This window comes from Anopheles coustani, chromosome 2, assembly GCF_943734705.1.
Source record: "Anopheles coustani chromosome 2, idAnoCousDA_361_x.2, whole genome shotgun sequence".
Lineage (NCBI taxonomy): Eukaryota > Metazoa > Arthropoda > Insecta > Diptera > Culicidae > Anopheles > Anopheles coustani.
Window position 1 is genome coordinate 87,679,759 of NC_071289.1, and position 18,488 is coordinate 87,698,246.

The window sequence follows — 18,488 nt, forward strand, 5'->3', positions numbered from 1 at the left end:
TATCCACATTCGACTGTATTTACATTTCTTACATGGCTACAGTCCTAGTAAAGCGTAGTTTGGATAGAATCGTTTAATCTTGCATTTACTTCAGATAGAAAATAATTTTGCTAATTGATATGTCCGATAGCTTTGAGGTTTTATGTTGAGGTTCACGTTGACAAAATAATTATTTTACTAATAGGAATTCAATCTTATAATTAATATGTTTATCCTATGAATTTTTTCTAATGGAAAATAATGTGGAAAGTGTACCATGTCCCGGGTGTATGTGATTTTGGTGTATAAATTTGCAAACTGTAACATGAACACAAGTGAACGCAGAACGCATTTATATACAGCTTGCGGTCAACGCTGAAAATTAGACTAAACTACTATAGACATTTGTACAAGGAGTTCCACTAGTTTGTAGATCTCTGACGATCATACTCAACGTCTACGATTTACATGCAACAGACTACTGTGAATTACGCTATACAAGTACATTAATATACAGGAAAACTCATGCATGATCAAGCTTCATGAGTGGTATGAAATAGCTTCCGCACACACACTCACACACAAACACACACACACGCACAAACACACTTACACAGAGAGGGAAAATGTCGCGCACCCGTAAAATGTGATCCACTGTAAGCCACGCACTGTGACGCCAGAGGAGGAGTTGTGCGGTATCGTGCAAAAGGGAATGCTGAAGATGTCAAACCAAACTAAAATGAAAGTGTGGCTAACAGCAAATTCCATTATCCATACGTGCTTTTGCACCCTCAGTCAGATCCACAACATGCGCATACACTCGTACCGCGCCGAAATTTTTTATTATTAGCAAATCCTTCCTTTTCTTTTTTGCAAACCACCCCCGGATTGCAAAGCGGAAGGGGTGGAAAGAATGCACCTGAGAGGACAAAGTTAATGTAAAAGTATGAATCGTGCGAATCGTTTTAAATTGGGATGAAGTTAGGAAAAAACAGATGCAGAGTAGAAATTGTTAAGATATTTGATTTGAAACAAAAACTGGAAAACAAAAAGAAATACTGAAAAGGTAAAAAAAGATAAACACTTACAAAAACACCTTTAATTAAATAGAAAACAAATATGATACGATGCTGGATACAATTGAACAAGAGTTAAACGTTGGAGTGTAAAAGTACCCGTGTTCAAAAGTACCTACGGTAAGCTCGTGAACATTCACGCGTGAAAGGAAACACAAGATAAGAAAAATAGGTACATAAAACACACACACACACACACACACAACGACAGACGAACGTGCACACAGGGGGTGAACAGAAACAGTTGACCACCACTGTGCGATCACAGTAAAACACATCAAAGTGGACCACCGGGAGGTGATCTCGCACTCACTTTTCGTAGCACTTTTGGGGAAAGCAATCTTGCGGTATCTTCGGTGCCTTGCGCCGCCCGAAACTGGGGAAAGCCATTGGATCCTCGTAGACACCTTGCGAGTTCCGACGACCACCGACGGTGATGTCGTCCACGTAAGACACCAGACAGTGCCAAGGCTTTCCCGCAAGGTTCACTGAAACACACGAGGAAGAAGAAATTACGTGGGATTTGAGGGAAAATGGATGGTCCACTGGCGGGAACTTACGTGGGGCATCCGAATCGTAGGACTTGTAGGGTGTCCGTTTTGGCGTCGGCTGCTGGGAGGTACTGTTCTGGCGCGACGTATCCCCGTAGGTGACCGTCTTCTTGAGCGATGGCCGCTTCTCGTCCGTCGGCACCGTCAGCTCGTGGGTTGGCTGTGCCGTGCTCGCCTCCTGCCCGATCGTGCGCTGGAACTCCTGGATGCTGATGCCTAGCTGCCGGGTGCCCTCCGTTAGCGCCTGGTTGGTGTTCTCCACGCTGTAACTACTCTTCAGCGAGAGCGTCTCCAGCCGATCCTTGGAGAGGTTCTTCCGGGGCAACTTTTCGCTCGAAACCTTCGGCAATGGTTGCGTCTGATGTTCCTCTTCGTCGCGCGCCTCCTCAACACGCTCGATCAGACTCAACCGTTTGATACGATCGAAGCTGCTGTGGAAGTCGTTCTTCCGCCGGAACACGATCGGTATCGTACTGATCGGACCGGTTCCAAGGTTCACCACGCCACCCTCACCGTTCGGCGGCGGCCCGACGCTGCCCGCAAACGGGGCCTGCAGCTGATCGCACAGCTTCTTTATCTCCAGCCCCATGTTGAACTCTTCGTCCGTGATGTTGCGCTGCTTCTCCAGACTTCGCCTCTTTGAAGCTTCACTGCGCTGCTGCAACTGACTGCTGCCATCGGAATGTTCGGCGGCACCACTTCCACTGCTACTGTCACTCCCACGGTTCCCTGGTGCGGCGCCGGAAGCGCTTCCATCGGTTCGGTAGTTGCACACCGTGCTGGATTTGGGTCGCCGTAGCTTCACCACCTCCTCCAGTATCGGCGGTCTCACCGGACAGCTGTCGGAGTTGCGTCGTTCGCGCTCCGGAGACCCCTGGTCCGTTTGGGACTGACTACGCCCGAGCGATAAGGACTTGAGGCTCTTCAGCTCCGTCTCGAAGCTGTGTATGATTTCATCAAACTCCGACGCCTTTACCAGCGGTTCCTTGTCGTCACTCTCCCGGCGCGACTGTAGACTTCCGTTGTCGATCGAGATCGTGGGCCGCTGCTGAAGCCCGGCGAGCTGCGGGTGCAGGATCTTGTTATTGTCAGTATTGGAACTGCTGATGCTCCCACCCCGTCGACACTCCAGCGCCTGGAAGATCGAGTTCGAGATGCTGCTCAGGTTCGACTTGAGGCTCCCGTTCGAGATCTTCCGATCGGGCGAGTAGATGACGTCGTCCTTCCGCGTATGCCCACTGTTCATCAGCAGGCTTTCCGTGTCCGCGTCGACGATCGCACTGCTGTACCCGACGGTTTCGCTGAAGTAGTTATTACTCCCATCGATCTCGTCGTTGAGGAACTGGAACAGTTCCTTCTGCTCGCAGTTCAGCAGCTCGTCCTTCAGGTTCATCTGGTTGATCAGCTCGTCGTGGTCGATCGAGAGCGTGTTGAGCGAGTGGTCCGACAGCCGGTTGGCGGCAGCGATCGCCTTCCGCAAGCTACTGCTCGTACTCGGCGATCGCTGATGCGCACCGGCACTTCCTCCCGCTCCACCAATCATCGGCGACTGTGTGGCGGAGGAGCTGATCGAGGGTGGCCGGTCGAGATTGGCCCGGTCGGCGACTAAAAAATGATTATCCTCACGTCTAGGTACGGGTGCGGGCGCTGGCGGTTGGATGAGCGAAATGTTACTGTTACGCAGGTAGGTCGAGCCGGCATTCAGGACCTCCTGCATCAACGGCGAGTGGCACTTGGCGGCGAGCGAGTTCGCCAGCGACGAGCTGGTGCTGGACGTCTTCGACGAGATCTTGTCCAGCGACTTCCGGTAGCTCGGCGATCGGTTGAGCAGTGACTTCTGGTACTGCAGGTACGCCTCGTCGTACGGTTGGCCCGTGTCGGCGATGTGGATCGATCGATCGTTCGGGTCGAACTCGGCCGTCGGCATTGGGAGTGGGTAGCTGCGCAGCTCGAGAGACTCACCCGGCGTCGCACCCGGTTCGTCCTTGCTCTGCTGCGTGCCGAAACCGGACGACATCTGGTGCAGAATCTTACGCTCTACGTCCGGGTGCGACTGCGTTGGAACGCTGTCGTCCCGTGGAAGAGCCCTATCGTCCATCTGTGAAACCGTTTCCTGGCTGCCGGAGATCGTCCTCAGTGGTCGATCTTTCAGAGGGATGTCGTAGCAAAAGTCCGAACCGGACACTGGCCGATTGAGCGACTCCTGGGAGGGGAAGAATATAAATCAGAAAGAATTTAGCGTCACCGAGGGCGCATCCCAATACAGTCTAGGGTGAGGAGGTGGGGCATCCCAATAAACACCGATCACAGGAGCATGCTTACAACAACGACAGGCTGATCCTCTACCTGATAGCTTTGGCTATAGATTGGCCCACCGGGGATCCGATAGTCCACCGGGGCTACCAGCTCCTTCGGTAGACTCATGTACTTTTGCTGATGCAGCTGCTGAGCTTGCTGCTGCTGCTGGTGCTGCAACGAGTGTGGCTGATGGGGCGAGTCGACCACCGGGTGTGGCTGGGTAGGAGGTAGCTGCTGGAGCTCCAGAACCGTACCCTTGTGCTTCTTTTTCTCCTCGCGCTGCTTCACCACGATCTCGTTGACCAGCTGCTCGAGTTTGGTGTTGGCGTAGTTGTCATTCTTCTCCTTGCTGGCATTACGCTTCTTCCGCACGATCGACCGTATCCGCTCGAAGCTGCGCGCCAGCTTGGAGTCCTCGCCGACTTCCTGTTTATTGCGCCATGGCAAGAGAAAACCGAGCCCGATTAGTTCCCCCCACAAAAGCGTTCTCATGTTCAAGCTCTAGGAGTCGCGTCTTTGGCGTGAAAATTCTGTTCGTGCTATAGTTGGTGCTTTCATTATATCATTTCACTAAACAGTTCAACTAATAAATAATCTACATTTCCAACTACGGAATCTACTATATTTACTAATTTACTAACAACCGTTTGGACAACTACAGGGACGCATTCCGTCTAAACCTTGCGCAACTAATACCGACTAGGGAACTATGGAACTGTACGCTATATGCTAAACTCTAGAGCACCTGCACTATTTGGCTGATTTGGGTGTTGGAAGGGTGAGGTTTTTCCGGGCACCCGGATTTTCCCAAGCCCTTTCAAACCTGCCAACGAGGAAAATTTGGAATTTACCTGCTCGAAACTCTATTTTCACATTGACACACAATGAAACACACGAGGTGGTTGCACGCGGATGCAAGGACACGTGCACGCATACACAGTGACGGTGGTAGAGAGATGGTGGGCAGTAGTAGTAGTAGTTGTTGTAGTTGTAGTAGTTGTAGTAGAGGTAGGAGTTTTTTTTGTTGCAGTAGGATTAGTAATAGTTGCAATGGATTTATAGTGGGAGTGGATACACAAAGAAACAATCACACAACAACGCACACACACACACAAAGGGCCAGGCAGGTAGGATGGAGGGCAGGATTCCACGATGGATCAAGTTTTTTTTTTCATATTTTGTGGTAAACAATAGTGGGTGACCAACGTTGCCGATTGTGATGGGAGTCGGTGAGTATTGTCATGTGGAAAAATGTATAAACGGAATGTATAAACGGTATTGTTTTTTTTTTGGTAGTTGTAGTAGATATCGGGATCGATTCGGGGTCATCAGAAGAGGTATTCAGAGAAGTTGATCGGGTAGAGTTGGTTTGGGTCGAATTTTGGTTTGGAGAGATAAGAAAAAATATAAATATATATATATACATACACATATAGTTACACATATAGTCTTGATATGTACTTATAAGGGATGGGTTTGGTGAATTTCCTCGAGTGATTGTGGTGTAACAGTGTTAGCGATCGTGTATCACGCCAAGCTGCGTTGTTTTGTGAATGACGCGTGTATTGAACAACCTGAGAAGCATAATGTGTCCGAAGGACTTATGTTGCACAGTGTCTGTTTGGATTCTTTATTTACATGAAATAAAGAATAAACTTATTGTTGAATGTTTGAATGGTTTAAAATATTATAACTCAGTTCAGTGTAGTGCTTTATTTGACAAATGTATTAATGAAATTTTCAAAAAAAAAAAAAAAAAAAGAGCAAATGTCCTTTTGGCGTTGTTTGGTAGTGTGAAATTGTACAGCTTTATGTAATACTTTATGTTTGGTTAAACAAAATTCTGTTGGATGATTTTAGTTTGCTGTGTGATCTCGATGTGTTTTATGCAATGCGGATGGGATGGGAACGTTCAAAATATGAGCTATCTTAGGTTCTGTAACATCCACAACGACAGTCGGATTCATGGCCGAACGTACATAGAGTCTATACATTCCCGAAACAACGGCTACCACAGACACACGCACGTACATCCACGGTTAATGGATTCTAATGACACATGGATCTAACAACCAGTAGCTAAGACATGAAGAAAAGGGGGTGGGGACGAATGCAAATGCGATGACGATGAGACGATGACAACAATGATGACCAACAGAACGGGTTCATCATCGAACTCTTACCTCCTTCTTGGACTTTAACTCCTCCGAGTTGAAGCTGTTGAGCAACAAGGCCAAGAACAAGTTCAGCACCATAAAGTTGCCCATGACTAGCGCCGGCAGGAAGATGGCAAAGCAGGACGAAGCTCCTTCCTGTTTCGTTGATTGATATTTTGTTCGCGAGTGAAGGTATATGATCATTAGAATTGGAGAAAAAATCATTAGAATCGCTCCAATACGTACCTCCTCCTCTGCTCGCATACAATCCCACAGTGGTTCGATCCACTCCCCGCAAAGGATACGAAAAATCATCATAAATGAGTGAAAAAAATCGTTAAAGTTCCATCTGAAGAGGGAGAAAAATGTGATGAAAATTATTTTCGTTTTCGATGGTGAGAGTGGTGGAAATAAAACCGCGTCAGCCGTACCTTGGCACCGGATCCGGTGCAAACTTGTCCGGAGTGTAGTCCTTCGAGAACAACTGCATGCCGATGACGGCAAAAATATAGATAACAATCACCAACACGAAGGTCAGATTACCTAATGCACCTATTGTCGATATGATAATACTTAGCAGGACCTTCATCGTGGTCCATGATTGTGCTAGTTTCAGTACCCGTAACTGTAGGGAAAGGGGGGAATCAAATCAAATCGAGAGAAAGTCAATACGATAGTAGTTGGAAAAGTGCAAGTGCGAACCGTGACACTGACCAATCTTAAACCTCGTAACACCGTCAGTCCCTCTATCAGCTCGAAGATCAGATCGAGCAGACTAACCGAGACGATGATCAGATCGAATATGTTCCAACCGCACAGGAAAAAATCCTTCGACAGTGCCATCACCTTCAGTATACATTCTAGAGTAAAAATCGATGTAAAAACCTGAAACCGAGAAATTGGAAGGTTACGCTAAGTAAGTCGATTTTTTTTTTAAACAAAGGAGCCATTGTTTCCAATTACCTTATTGCCAATGTCTAACGCATCCCGCACGTTCGCATTCATTCCATGGTGTTCTAGTGCTAAAAACATTGTATTTAAAACAATACATAGTGTGATACCTAGCTCGAACAACGGATCCTTAACAATCTGGAATTGAGAACGATGGGATGGAATAATTGGGTTTCTCTCCAGTATTGTTGCGTTTGCTTCCCTTTCCCCGCTCTTACCTTATATAAACAATTTTGAAACTGCAACCATCCTTCGTAGTCGATGCAACATTGAACACAGCTATCACAATTTCTATCAGGAAGATCGTCTTCTCCATTTTGGACCGAGGAATAAACAAAAACAATTAGATGAGATACGAAACCCACCGGCTTCAGGTGCCTTACCTAGTACAACAATTTGGGATAAGTATTCCGGATGGAGGGCATACACGTTCTGCTGCTTGATTTTCGCCAGATTACCGTTACACTTTATTATCCTTACTTCGCGCGGCGACAGGGCGAGCGTTACGGGCGTTACCACCTCCCGCTGGGGCTGTTGCTGCAGCGGCAGGGGCTGTTGCTGCAGGGGCAGCGACAGTTGTGGCTGCTGTGTGGCCGGTTGGGGCAGCTGTTGGGCTGCTATCTGCGAGACCGCCGGATGCTGATGGTGGTGGTGTTTGTGCTGTTGCCAATGGGTGGAGCAAGTGGGAGCGGGTAGGCGAAAAGAAAACAAAGAGCAACAGAAACGGTGTGTGAGTCGTTGCAAATTGCTCCCTCGGTGCTGCAACCATCGCGGTGTCCTTCGGGCTATCCCTTCTCCAATTAAAAACGCCCGGACAAAACGCTTAATGTGAAGCGCTACAGCACGCTTAAGATGTTCCCCAAGACGTCGACGGAACAACGACCGCCTCAAGGATAGCACCAAGCAACAGGACTCTCGTGCAGCACAGATAAAAACACTTGTGAACAAGAGACTGGCTACAATGGAGTCGAGGCGAGACTTCTGACGTCCCCACATCCCGGGGGGATAATGTATTTATGTGTGTGTGTGTGTGGGAAAAATGATTTCCCTGTCCACCTACCTGCTCGCCCAGCTCTCCGGCCACGTCCTGCTCTTCGTGGTCGTCCACGACGCCGGAATCGTCCAGCGACGACTCCCGGTTGACGCCTCCCTCGCTAGCGTTCGAGCTGCCCTGCCGGCTAGATAGCAGTAATTGACCCCTATAGTTTGGTCCTGCTTGTTGTTGACGATGGTGCGAAAACCCCGGGAAAAGGGAAGCGAAAGGCAGCATACATCCGGAAAAGGGGAAGCAAATGGTTGTTTTAATAGTTGTACTCATTTACTCGCACAGGTTAAGGGTCGCCCGGGGCATTATAAATCACTTCCAAAGCAGGAGAAGATGACCGGAGAAGATGGATATGCCACCGTTTAAAGGGCGAAGTAAACGTTTTCATTAATAATGATTGATGGCATGATGTTCTATCGATTGTGTCTCATGGCTCCATGTTATTGGTTATGACATGATGATGTATTTGATGGATGATATTGACATTTTAATAAAAAAAAAGTATGTAAAAATAGCCTCCTATGATCATCAAATATCAAAGCCTATGAAGTACGAATTTGAAAGAGTGTTAAAATTAACAAACTGTTTCGATTTCAGAAAATACGTTACGGTTTCATGTGTAAAACTACGTTTAAAATCAAATTAAACTTCACATGTTACAAAATTTAAATTATTCAATCAGTTACTTCGTTCTCAACTTATATTATTGTAAAATAGTCAACAAGTATTTCAAATATTTCAATCACTTAATTCCTTACTCCTCGCGTGTTGCGGAAAGGAAGCTAAAGAAGGAACAATAAGCAAATGCTTACCTAAGGGATGTAGCGTGTTATTGTTCTGCTGCTGTTGTTGCCCTTGTTGCTGCTGTTGTGCGGGTGGAGGCGGCCCAGGCGGGGGTCCCACCGTGAGAATACCCTTCGTCCTCTGCACGGCCAGCGCCTGCGGTCGCACGATGCTGTGCCGAGGACTCGGACTTGGACTTGGCGTTGCGGAGCGGCTCTTGCTCTGTCGCGGGGAAGGGAAAAAAGGTCGGTTCGTTGACTTACATCCGGTTGCATACGACCCGCGGGCTGCGAATACTCACGTGATTGTTCCCGTTGCCTTCCTTGCCCTTTTTCCTTCGGCGCGTTTTCTTGCGCGAGTAGGACGCCAGCAGGACACCCTTTCGGGCGTCAATTTTCTTCCGCTGCTGCTTGCTGAGCTGCTTCACGTTGAGGCTGGCCGGATCGAAGCTGAACGTCGAGTCGTCCCGATGGTCGATCAGATCCTTCCGGCGCTCCTGTTCGGCGGCGGGGATGAAGGTGTTAGATCCGACGGGACATTACCGAGCGGCATTGATGCCCGACTTACCTCCTGCGTTATCTCCGCCTCCTCCTCGTAGCTCAACGCTACGACGGCCAGCATCAGGTTGATCAGGTAGAACGAACCGAAAAACACCACCACGGTGAAAAACGACACACTCATCGGGCCGCACGTTGCCAGGACCTGCCGAGGGGATGAAGATTTGTTAAATGTTCCATCGATAAAAGTCAACATTGATTCAGTTGGGTTTTCAGCGTCTTTCTTTTGTGTTGTCAAGTTAAACACCTGCAAACAAGTGTGTGTGTCGGCCGAATCGGGGAAAGATGTAAATCCTTCCCGAAAGTCTTACATTGTCCTACGCGGACGAAAGAGAGCGGGTGGGAGGGGTAGATAAAGTAAGGAAAGTAACAGATAAAAGACCTCGAAAGCTCAGCCCGGAACCCGGGATATATATAAAGTTGAGCACGAAAAGTTAAACACAACGAAAGATTAATGGGCTTCGACGCGAACGGTGGCGAGACAAATTGCGTTTTCACAATCCCCAAAACCTTGCCCGGGCAAAGATGAAGAATGGCGCCAGGGCCGCCACCTCGGCCGGAGAATCGGCAGCTTTTATATTTGTTTCCATTTGGCCCGGGCTGATCTCAGGCTCGGGCTCGCCTGCCCGAAAGCCAAACATGTGCCAGTGAGTGGAAATGTAGAATAAAATATCCTCCTCGTTTGAAGAAGTCGTCGATGGAAGGTGGAGGGAACCGGGTGATGTATTGAGTGAAATAAATTTCACTCCTGGGAATCGATCATCGACCGGGAGAGGAGCGAGGGAGGCGCCCTCGAAAAGCACGCAAGGATTTTCCGCGGTTTTCCTGGACGAGCGGCTTCGACAATGGTCTCTTAACGACGAATTTATGTCGCGGCTTTGTGCAATCGTTGCGAGGTCGAGCGGATGGTAAAGAGAAACATATTTGTCAGGAAAATATGCTTCGCGAGCGAGTTTCTGCGTTTAAGGAAGAGGGGATTTATGTACCTAATTGAAAAAAATAACACACACAATAGTTTCTCTGAACTGTCACAAAACATAATTGATAACAACTCACAAAAGATCCATTTAATTTTCTTACCAAACGAATGGTGATTGTCATATCACTTTTCTATTCTTTTGAAAAAAATAAATTAAATTATTTAGAATAGTGGAAAACAACAACTTGGTTTTTTTTTGCGTACACATTCTGTTCAGGTTTAAAAAAATCACTAAGTTGTTTTATATAAACTTAACATTTTTCGTTCATTGTGATTTATTTTATTCTGAACAGTCCATGGTAAATTATGATATTCAAATACAATAAGTATGATGTATGTTAACATACCGAGAAATAAGTTGAAATGTTTAAAACATTTTACACACTAATTATTTCCCTTTCTAGAATGAAATGAATTTAAAGGTCTTCTTTGAAATCATAACGCACACAAAATAATTTGCTTTACGACACACGAACACGTGTAAAGCGTGGTAATTTGTTTTAGCTGTTTGCAAAGCGATAAATGCGAAGAATTTGGGAGCCGATTTAAAGTTTTAAACTGCTTTATATTTTGTTCCAATCCTGTCCGTTTTGCCCCTTATACTCACCATATTATATACATTCTCCCAGTAGTCGAGCGTGATCAGCTGGAAGGTGGTCAGCATCGACCACATAAAGTTGTCAAAGTTGGTGTACCCATGGTTCGGATTTTCCCCGATGCAGAGGCACGTGTACTCTGGAAAATGCAATGTGTGAAAATTGTTCATCAAATAAAATGCTGCTCCGATAGTCGGCTGGTAACGATGTCTTAAACGCGAGGTAGGTCACGTATTTCCCGCATGCATTTGGGAAAGCCTCCTGCGTCGATTGCCTGTAAATACGAGCCCTTATGGGTTATGTAAAACCCGTCCATCATTGTTGATGCAAGTTGCATCATGCATGCGAGGATGCAAGAGCATCAATCCTAATCGTACAACACGGTCGTTCCATGAGAGGAGACCGGATCTCCGACCGGGGGGGAACTGGGGCCGTTACTGCAAACTTTGGGGATGCTGCGTTGAACCAGGCTGTCGAAGCTGATTTCAATAAATAATCGTAAACATTCACTTAGAGTTCGCACACATGGCTGTATGTGTGCTTCACCATGGGTGTCGGGTTTATTCGATCGTTCGATAGAAGACGACATCCGGCGAGCACATTTTCCCCCGGAATATATTAAAAAGCGTCCTAAAGCCCGAGCGCGCTGGTGTTGCCAAAATGTCAATTTCACTGATCCACTTTCCCCATCTGCCGCTTTTCTCTCGGGAAAGGCCATATTACTGCTGGCAAACGAGTTAGAATGCCAACCACCGGGCAATGAGCAGCAGGAGGACGATGGGTGACGGTTACGTTTTGGTTTGCATTTTCAATCATCCCCTTCCGCATGCAATTTCACATGCATAGGATTATGCGACGAATTTACGAAGCACAAGGTTTCACGCAAACCTCCGGGACGAATTAGAGATTGATTGGTTTCCTTGGCCGGATGTTTGCAATGCCGGTTGCATTGCCTTGTTTAACCAGAAGGGGGCATATGATTGTGTTCATCACCATTGGGTTAGTTTAAACCCCTCCAGTTGAAGCGTTTTAGCATCGAAAATGCAGCCAATTACACGTTTTTGTGTGTGTGAAGAAGGTATGAAAAATTTATATAAAATTACCCGTGATACCTTGAGGACATATTAAATTGGTATTGTGGGATTGTAAAGCAAGGTCACTCCATCTCCTGCAACCTAATCCGATTTGTTTACTGTGAATGTGTGTTCGGAAAATCTCAAATCTCAGAGGACCGGGTTGAATGCCTTATGTTGGCAAAGTTGTTTACTATTCTTATCGGTAATTTTCCGGTCCATTTCGTTGCTTTACCCTGGAGCTTGGGATTATCGTTTGTTATGAAAGTTTACTCGAAACATGGATTTTGCTATCGTCGGCGCTCCTTTAATCAATTATTTCAACGTGTTTATGGAGCGAACAAGGAAGGATAAAGTCAATCGTCTTTTTCTTTAGCCGTACCGACCGACTTCGGTCATGCCTGCTGCCCATTAAGGGCTTACGAGCCTTTTCCCTTAGCGTATGTGGATGTTCAAGCCTCTGCTCTCGTACTTGAGAACTCGTACGCATAAGTTAATCACTCCTTGAATCATACTCCGAGACCGTTGCTATTTTGAGCTGAAAAATTAAATTATCTTAGACAAGTAACGTACCTGGTGGACAATGACGTGCCCCGGTCAGGTTCCCGCACAGCATCGGAAGCCCTTCCTCATCGTAGATCCAGTTTTGCGTATCGTTTACCCACCTGCACGAGAAGGGAGAGACATTTGAACGGTCGTCGAAGTAAAAAGGACCAAATTCTCAATAGATGAGATTGGGTGCTGGTGCTTACATGTGCCACTCCTCGTGGGTAACGTTCGTCCAATCGTCTGGAAGATGTTTGACACACTTATTCCGCAGCTCCCCCATGTATACCTGGGGAAGAAAAAGGGTGACGTGCACTAGGCAAGCGAAAAAGGAACCCTCCCAGCTCCAACCCTCGTACTTACTTGCAGAGCAAATAAAGCGAACACCATTAGGCAGAAGATGGTCAGCGTCATGACCTCCGCCAGCTGCTTGAAGGAATGCAGCAGCGCGTTGATGATAGTTTTCAAGCCTGCGCCAAGTGGAAAGGCCAAAGGAAAACGATTAGACCGAGTTGCAAAGGGGTCAGAGCCCATAAACAAACTATTTTGCGGCACCTACCCGGCATTATCGAGACCGTCTTGAGCGCTCGCAGGACACGAAACGTTCGCAAACCGGCCAGATTGCCGACGTCTAAGGCTATCGTCGCGTACCCGCTGGTTATCACTACAAAATCCAGCCAGTTCCACGGATTGCGTAAATATGTATACTTATTTAGTATAAAACCCTTAGCTATCATTTTGATTATCATCTCGGATGTGTAAATTGCTAAAAATATATACCTAGAGAGATGGAAAAGGTTAGATTCAAGAGAAGGAGAGAGAAAGAAAGGAAATAGAAAACGTTATTTAAGAGCGGTAGCCAAGAAAAACGGTGTGTAAATTTCCCATCCATTTGAAAACTTTTTACTGTACTACAATTTTACAATGTTTGCGACAGCGAATTTATTATCATGGGAATGCATAAATCAGGCATAATCGTAGAATTACTGGACAGTGAAATTTTATTTGAATATTATGTAAAATTTAAACATTTTTTGTTGCCTCGACACCAGGTTTAGATGAAACGTTAAACAAATCCAAAGTCCACCAAAATGGCACGTCAACGGAGAGTACATGCAATCAATTCGCTTCTTTATAGCTTTGACAAAGTAATTTCAACTTGTCGTAAGACGATTGAATGCAATGACCAAAAAGTGTACCGAGCGCGGGGTGTAAAACCACAACGGGATCATCAAGGCGACGCAAAAAGGATCTTTTGTGATACTCTCACGCCGGAGGTTTGGGGTTCATGTTCAGACAAACCTATTAAAACATGATTTTTATATCTGTACATTCTTGAGCGCGCTAGGAAAGATGGAAACCTTCGCTGCTCCCATTCAGAGGATGTTCCATTTGGACTTTTATTATTTCACTCTTTCAATCCATAAACTTTGACTGGCGCTCCCCTGGTCAATGACACTTCGTGCGGGAATGTCCGATGGGTTAAAGTCGTGATAAAGCCATCATGGGATGCTGCTGGAAAGTCATTGTCGACGGGACAGCGTGCGATGCTATTTATCATTCTTTCTTTTGCCTTTAAATCGAGTTCAAGAAAAGAGACACCCGCCGTACTTACTCTGCTTCCTCGATCGTTTCCGACATCGCTAGGAAGATGCAGTTGAACAGAATGGTGGCCATGACGAAGTAGTCAAAAAACTGATTGGTCGCCAAGTAGACGCAGGCACGTCGTGTCGGGCTCCACGGGGTGAAACAGAACAAACTTTTCGTGCCCGTGAACCGATGGATGTAGTTCTTACGAAAGCGCTTCGATACCACGCAGAAGGTCTGGAAATAAAATAATGGGAAATTTGAAACGTTGTTAAAATCATTGGTAAATAAAAAATGGGTAAAATATCTGTTAAAAAAATGTAATCGATGAATTTCTTCTTTTTAATATTCGCCCACTGCGTAACCAGTTATGAATATTTTGAATATAATATATTTTCTGCTTTATGCTGATGTTGTTTCAATGTTGAATACTCGTTAAGAATAATTTTTCATAAAATTTATTGAATAAAATAAAACACGTGTTCGTAAACTGTCAAATCAAACGTCCGAGCTTAGTTTGTGCGAAAATCCGCTAGCGGCGCTGCGGTCGCTGCGGACGAAACGCGCATGTCATTGAGTTTGCGTTTTTCAATGCGTTTCTGACATTGCAGCCAACTTTAGCAGCACATTTCTGAAAACTTCCTCTTTCATTGATCGTGCATTGTGCTGTGCAGACGTCGAACCGTCTTCGCAGTAAACTAAAATGAGAGCTAAGGTACAAGTTGTTCTGTAAATTATCTTTCCTAGTGTGCAGGTGACCGTAAATACCTTTGTGAACGGCCCTTCGGTTTGATAGTTTTGTGTGATGTTGAGATTGAAGTGATTTTTTGTGAAATCGAAGCGGACCAAAAGCACATGTTTGTGCCGCGTGTGTTTCGTCTCGATTTCCCTTGATTGATCAGTTTTTCCTTCACTCTGTCGATTGAATTCCTTTATAGTCTAAATGGCCTTCTCAAACCCTTCGAAAACGAATGAAAAACTCGTTCGACACACATTTTCTGTGTGTAACCTTCAGTTCAGTGACCGTCTAACACCCGGCATCTATCTTTCTTACAGTGGCGTAAGAAGCGTATGCGGAGGTTGAAGCGTAAGCGCAGGAAGATGCGTGCGAGATCCAAGTAAACCCCCGGGTGAGTAAAATAACTTCAATCGCATTTCAGTGAAGTTTTCATCATTGTACTGACTGATTATTTTCCTCTTCCCATTCACAGCCGGTACCTTCCGATTAGCTGTGCGGCGGACCTCAACAACATCTAGACAAGCCACGTCCCGGGTGCATCATTCCCGACACCAGTACGAAACCGGACCAACTTCCATCGGTTGCGGTGAACTTTCGGTGTGTTTTCTCACATAGTTTGTGTTTGGTGAAGGTTCTGATCCAAATAAAACGAAAGGAGTGAACAATGTGCTTCCTGGATTGGCGAATCCGGATGAATATTGCTAAACATAAAAGAAACGGCGTGTTCTATCACTTGGGCCCGAGGTGAAACAGCAAACGAAAGAAATATCCTGCATCACATGATGAACACAGGTAAAACCATAGAATTAAGCAATAGTATAGTGCATTATTTATAACGAAAACTTAGGTATTGAGGCAGAGAGAAAATCGATGTGGCAGGCAGGTTAGGTTAAATAGATGAAATTAGATTTTGCCAAGGCCTCTGTAGTACGGTAGGTTAAAAATAACAAGTATTCCAAGGGAGGAATGTTCTGTTTTATGTTCAAAGGATTCCATCTTTTTAACAGATTTCAATTTTATTTAGGAAACTGTTACTGACGATTGCAAACGGTCATGTGCCGGCTAAGACTGTAGTGTCCCATGGACATTAAATTTGAAACTTTTACTGTTGCACATCCTTTCATTATGCTCTCTGTACCTGGTTGTAATCATTTTGTTGAGGGTAGTTTTCAAACCCCTTTTCATTTGGCCATCGAAAATGTTCACTCCGAACTGTGTAATTTTCATCTGCAAACATTAAATCTGGTTCGCTGGTTTCGTTGGCACAGTGCCAAACAAATCGCTCGTTATTCTGCGGGAGGAAGTGTCCCAACTAATGGGGACCGTTAATGGAAATGAACATCGCACAAAACGGTTGAGTGTTGTTTTCACGCTTTCAACACGTCCACCGAGCTGGCAGCATTCGCGCAGCACCACCATACATTAGTGGCGTTGGTGTGTTGAGAGCTGAAAAGGGGGCTGGTCGTTCAGGAGCTTTCAGTTCTCTTCCGCTTCCGGCATACATAAAAGAGGGTGGTCACACGTACCACCGCACCACTGCACATACGGCCTATTATGTGATAATGATGTGAGCCGTCATTTTTGAGGTCGTTTCCCCTGAGGGGACGGTACGCGAGCTTCGTGGAGAGATGGAGGCGGGATACTGCAAACAAGCCCGTTTCCTAAACCACTATTTCCTGGGTGTGCGGTGATATAAATATGCTTTATGTGAGCTCGAGGGCTGAGGTGTTGAAATTACCGTAAATATTGATCAAGCATGACGCAGGGAAAATGTCCCACAAGAGGAGATGGCAGTAACTTTCGCATGCCGAAACTGATGTCCGTGCGGTGATGTATTCGCTTTGTGTTAATGTTTAACGAGACAAATAAGCTAGAATTAATCCTATAGCAAGAATTATTTAAAACTTGTTTAATAATTATTCAAGGGATGAGAACCCAAGCAGGAGGCAAAGTCTGGATTGACCGAACACTGGACTTTCTTTGTTGATACAAAAAAATATACTGAAATTAAATAAAAATATACTGAACAAAATACGAATAAGATATACAGTAGAAAATAGACGTAATATATTTTTTTAAATTGTCCTGTTCAGCTTAAAAACGTGGCATGTTTCGGACCACGTGCATGACATTTTATTTAAATTTGGCTTGCACAAAACAAAACATATGATCCCTGGTCTAAGCAGTCTGATTAAAACGAAACAAAAATAACACGATTGTAAACTAAATAGCTTCGTTAGATGAGATATTCATTTTTCCTTCATCATCAAAGGAATCAATGTCAGGTTAATCTAAGATACCAGAATGTCAGCGGAGATTTGTCCAGATATGAAGTCACTTTTGGCACCCGCTTTTAGCACCCGCTACCATTGATAGTAGTAATCAATCTTATCTCTTGCCAAGAGGAAGGTAATCATCCTCCTTCGAACAAGTGGACATTCTTTGGCGAAGCATAAGCATCCCACGCCCACTTGCCAGTGTGGGTTTGGGAGTTTATTCCTGGCAGGCTTTACCAGCCATGCCCACGGGTTTAACCCAATTTGGCCTTCATTAATATTGACACACTCTCTTAATTCCGCGCCTGCCGATCGATGGAACGCCAGGCATTTTGCCCAACGGAACGCTACAAGTGTGCCGTTTCCCTTTTTGACTTTCGCACGCTGCCCTGCACTGCCTTTGACCGTTTTATCTGTGCGTTTTCGTTAGGATCTTTGGCTTAGGCCGGAATTAATACATTCTTAATATGACAATCGTAAGCGCTTCCGTTGATTTCAGCGCTAGGATTCACAGGCCTATCCGTTCCCGAGGTAAAGGGCGCACGGCTATAAGTAAGTTCTATTGTCATTACCATCGTTATAGCACCATCGTTTCTGTGTAGCTAATCCTCCAAGGCAACCACAAATATTGGAGGCGAATATAGGAGAGTGGATGGAGAAAATGCTTTGTTCATTTGTTGGCTACATGCTTTTGGGATACGATACCGGCGATTCTTAGTACCGAAAGGCTTTTTCTACTGTTTTTACGGATAATTACCCGCAGCATGTTGACTTTACTGATGATATTATTTTCGTTATCCTTTCCTTTTTTTTGGTAAGAATAACATGGATCGCCGATGGCTCAAAAACATCTAAAGTGATTGATGAAGATATGGAACGATGACACTACAACGACGACGGAACGCACTGGAATTCCTCGGTAGAGGGTCCTAAACAAACAAATAAATGATCCCTTAGTCACAGGAAGTACTCTAGCGTATGTTTTGCGAGATAATCGTCTTGAACTTCTTCTAGGAAAGGAACAAGTCTAGTGGAATAATTTTACCCCTCAGGTTTTACCCAAAGGTTGCTGTAGGCCAACAATAAGTGGTCAATTCATGTATTCGGGTACTATCGGCACACTTCGACATAATTTGTTTATCTGTTCCACGAAGGACTTCCTCGCTGAAATAGTATGCTCCATAATAATAGCGGCATTCTTTATCTATACAATAAAACAATGTTTTAATCTTTTCGTAATCAGCTATATTTTAGGTTTTGTATATTTTTAAAGACTTTAGTCTTGCCTTGCAAGAG

At 45.4% G+C, this 18,488-nt stretch overlaps 1 protein-coding gene and 1 long non-coding RNA gene across 2 annotated transcripts in view; one reads left to right on the forward strand and one right to left on the reverse strand.

The window, feature by feature from the left end:
* LOC131265248 (sodium channel protein 60E) overlaps nt 1–14,282 on the reverse strand; it is a 21,457-nt gene extending 7,175 nt beyond the window's left edge. Inside the window, exons 1-21 of the mRNA XM_058267509.1 lie at nt 14,206–14,282; nt 13,150–13,370; nt 12,954–13,060; nt 12,797–12,879; nt 12,618–12,709; nt 10,983–11,110; nt 9,407–9,541; nt 9,141–9,335; nt 8,869–9,061; nt 8,072–8,223; nt 7,395–7,671; nt 7,230–7,318; nt 7,024–7,149; nt 6,775–6,945; nt 6,492–6,685; nt 6,307–6,409; nt 6,088–6,216; nt 4,756–4,767; nt 3,929–4,330; nt 1,616–3,809; nt 1,369–1,543 (exon numbers count right to left, since the gene is read on the reverse strand). Coding sequence (XP_058123492.1) covers nt 1,369–1,543; nt 1,616–3,809; nt 3,929–4,330; nt 4,756–4,767; nt 6,088–6,216; nt 6,307–6,409; nt 6,492–6,685; nt 6,775–6,945; nt 7,024–7,149; nt 7,230–7,318; nt 7,395–7,671; nt 8,072–8,223; nt 8,869–9,061; nt 9,141–9,335; nt 9,407–9,541; nt 10,983–11,110; nt 12,618–12,709; nt 12,797–12,879; nt 12,954–13,060; nt 13,150–13,370; nt 14,206–14,267 — 5,240 coding nt within the window. The 5' untranslated portion in view covers nt 14,268–14,282. The remainder of the gene's footprint in view (nt 1–1,368; nt 1,544–1,615; nt 3,810–3,928; nt 4,331–4,755; nt 4,768–6,087; nt 6,217–6,306; nt 6,410–6,491; nt 6,686–6,774; nt 6,946–7,023; nt 7,150–7,229; nt 7,319–7,394; nt 7,672–8,071; nt 8,224–8,868; nt 9,062–9,140; nt 9,336–9,406; nt 9,542–10,982; nt 11,111–12,617; nt 12,710–12,796; nt 12,880–12,953; nt 13,061–13,149; nt 13,371–14,205) is intronic.
* Nucleotides 14,283–14,806: 524 nt separating this feature from the next.
* On the forward strand, nt 14,807–15,633 carry LOC131266112 (uncharacterized). Its single transcript, XR_009178356.1, has 3 exons — nt 14,807–14,892; nt 15,234–15,307; nt 15,389–15,633. It is a non-coding gene; the product is annotated as an uncharacterized LOC131266112 (long non-coding RNA).
* Nucleotides 15,634–18,488: the final 2,855 nt, after the last annotated feature.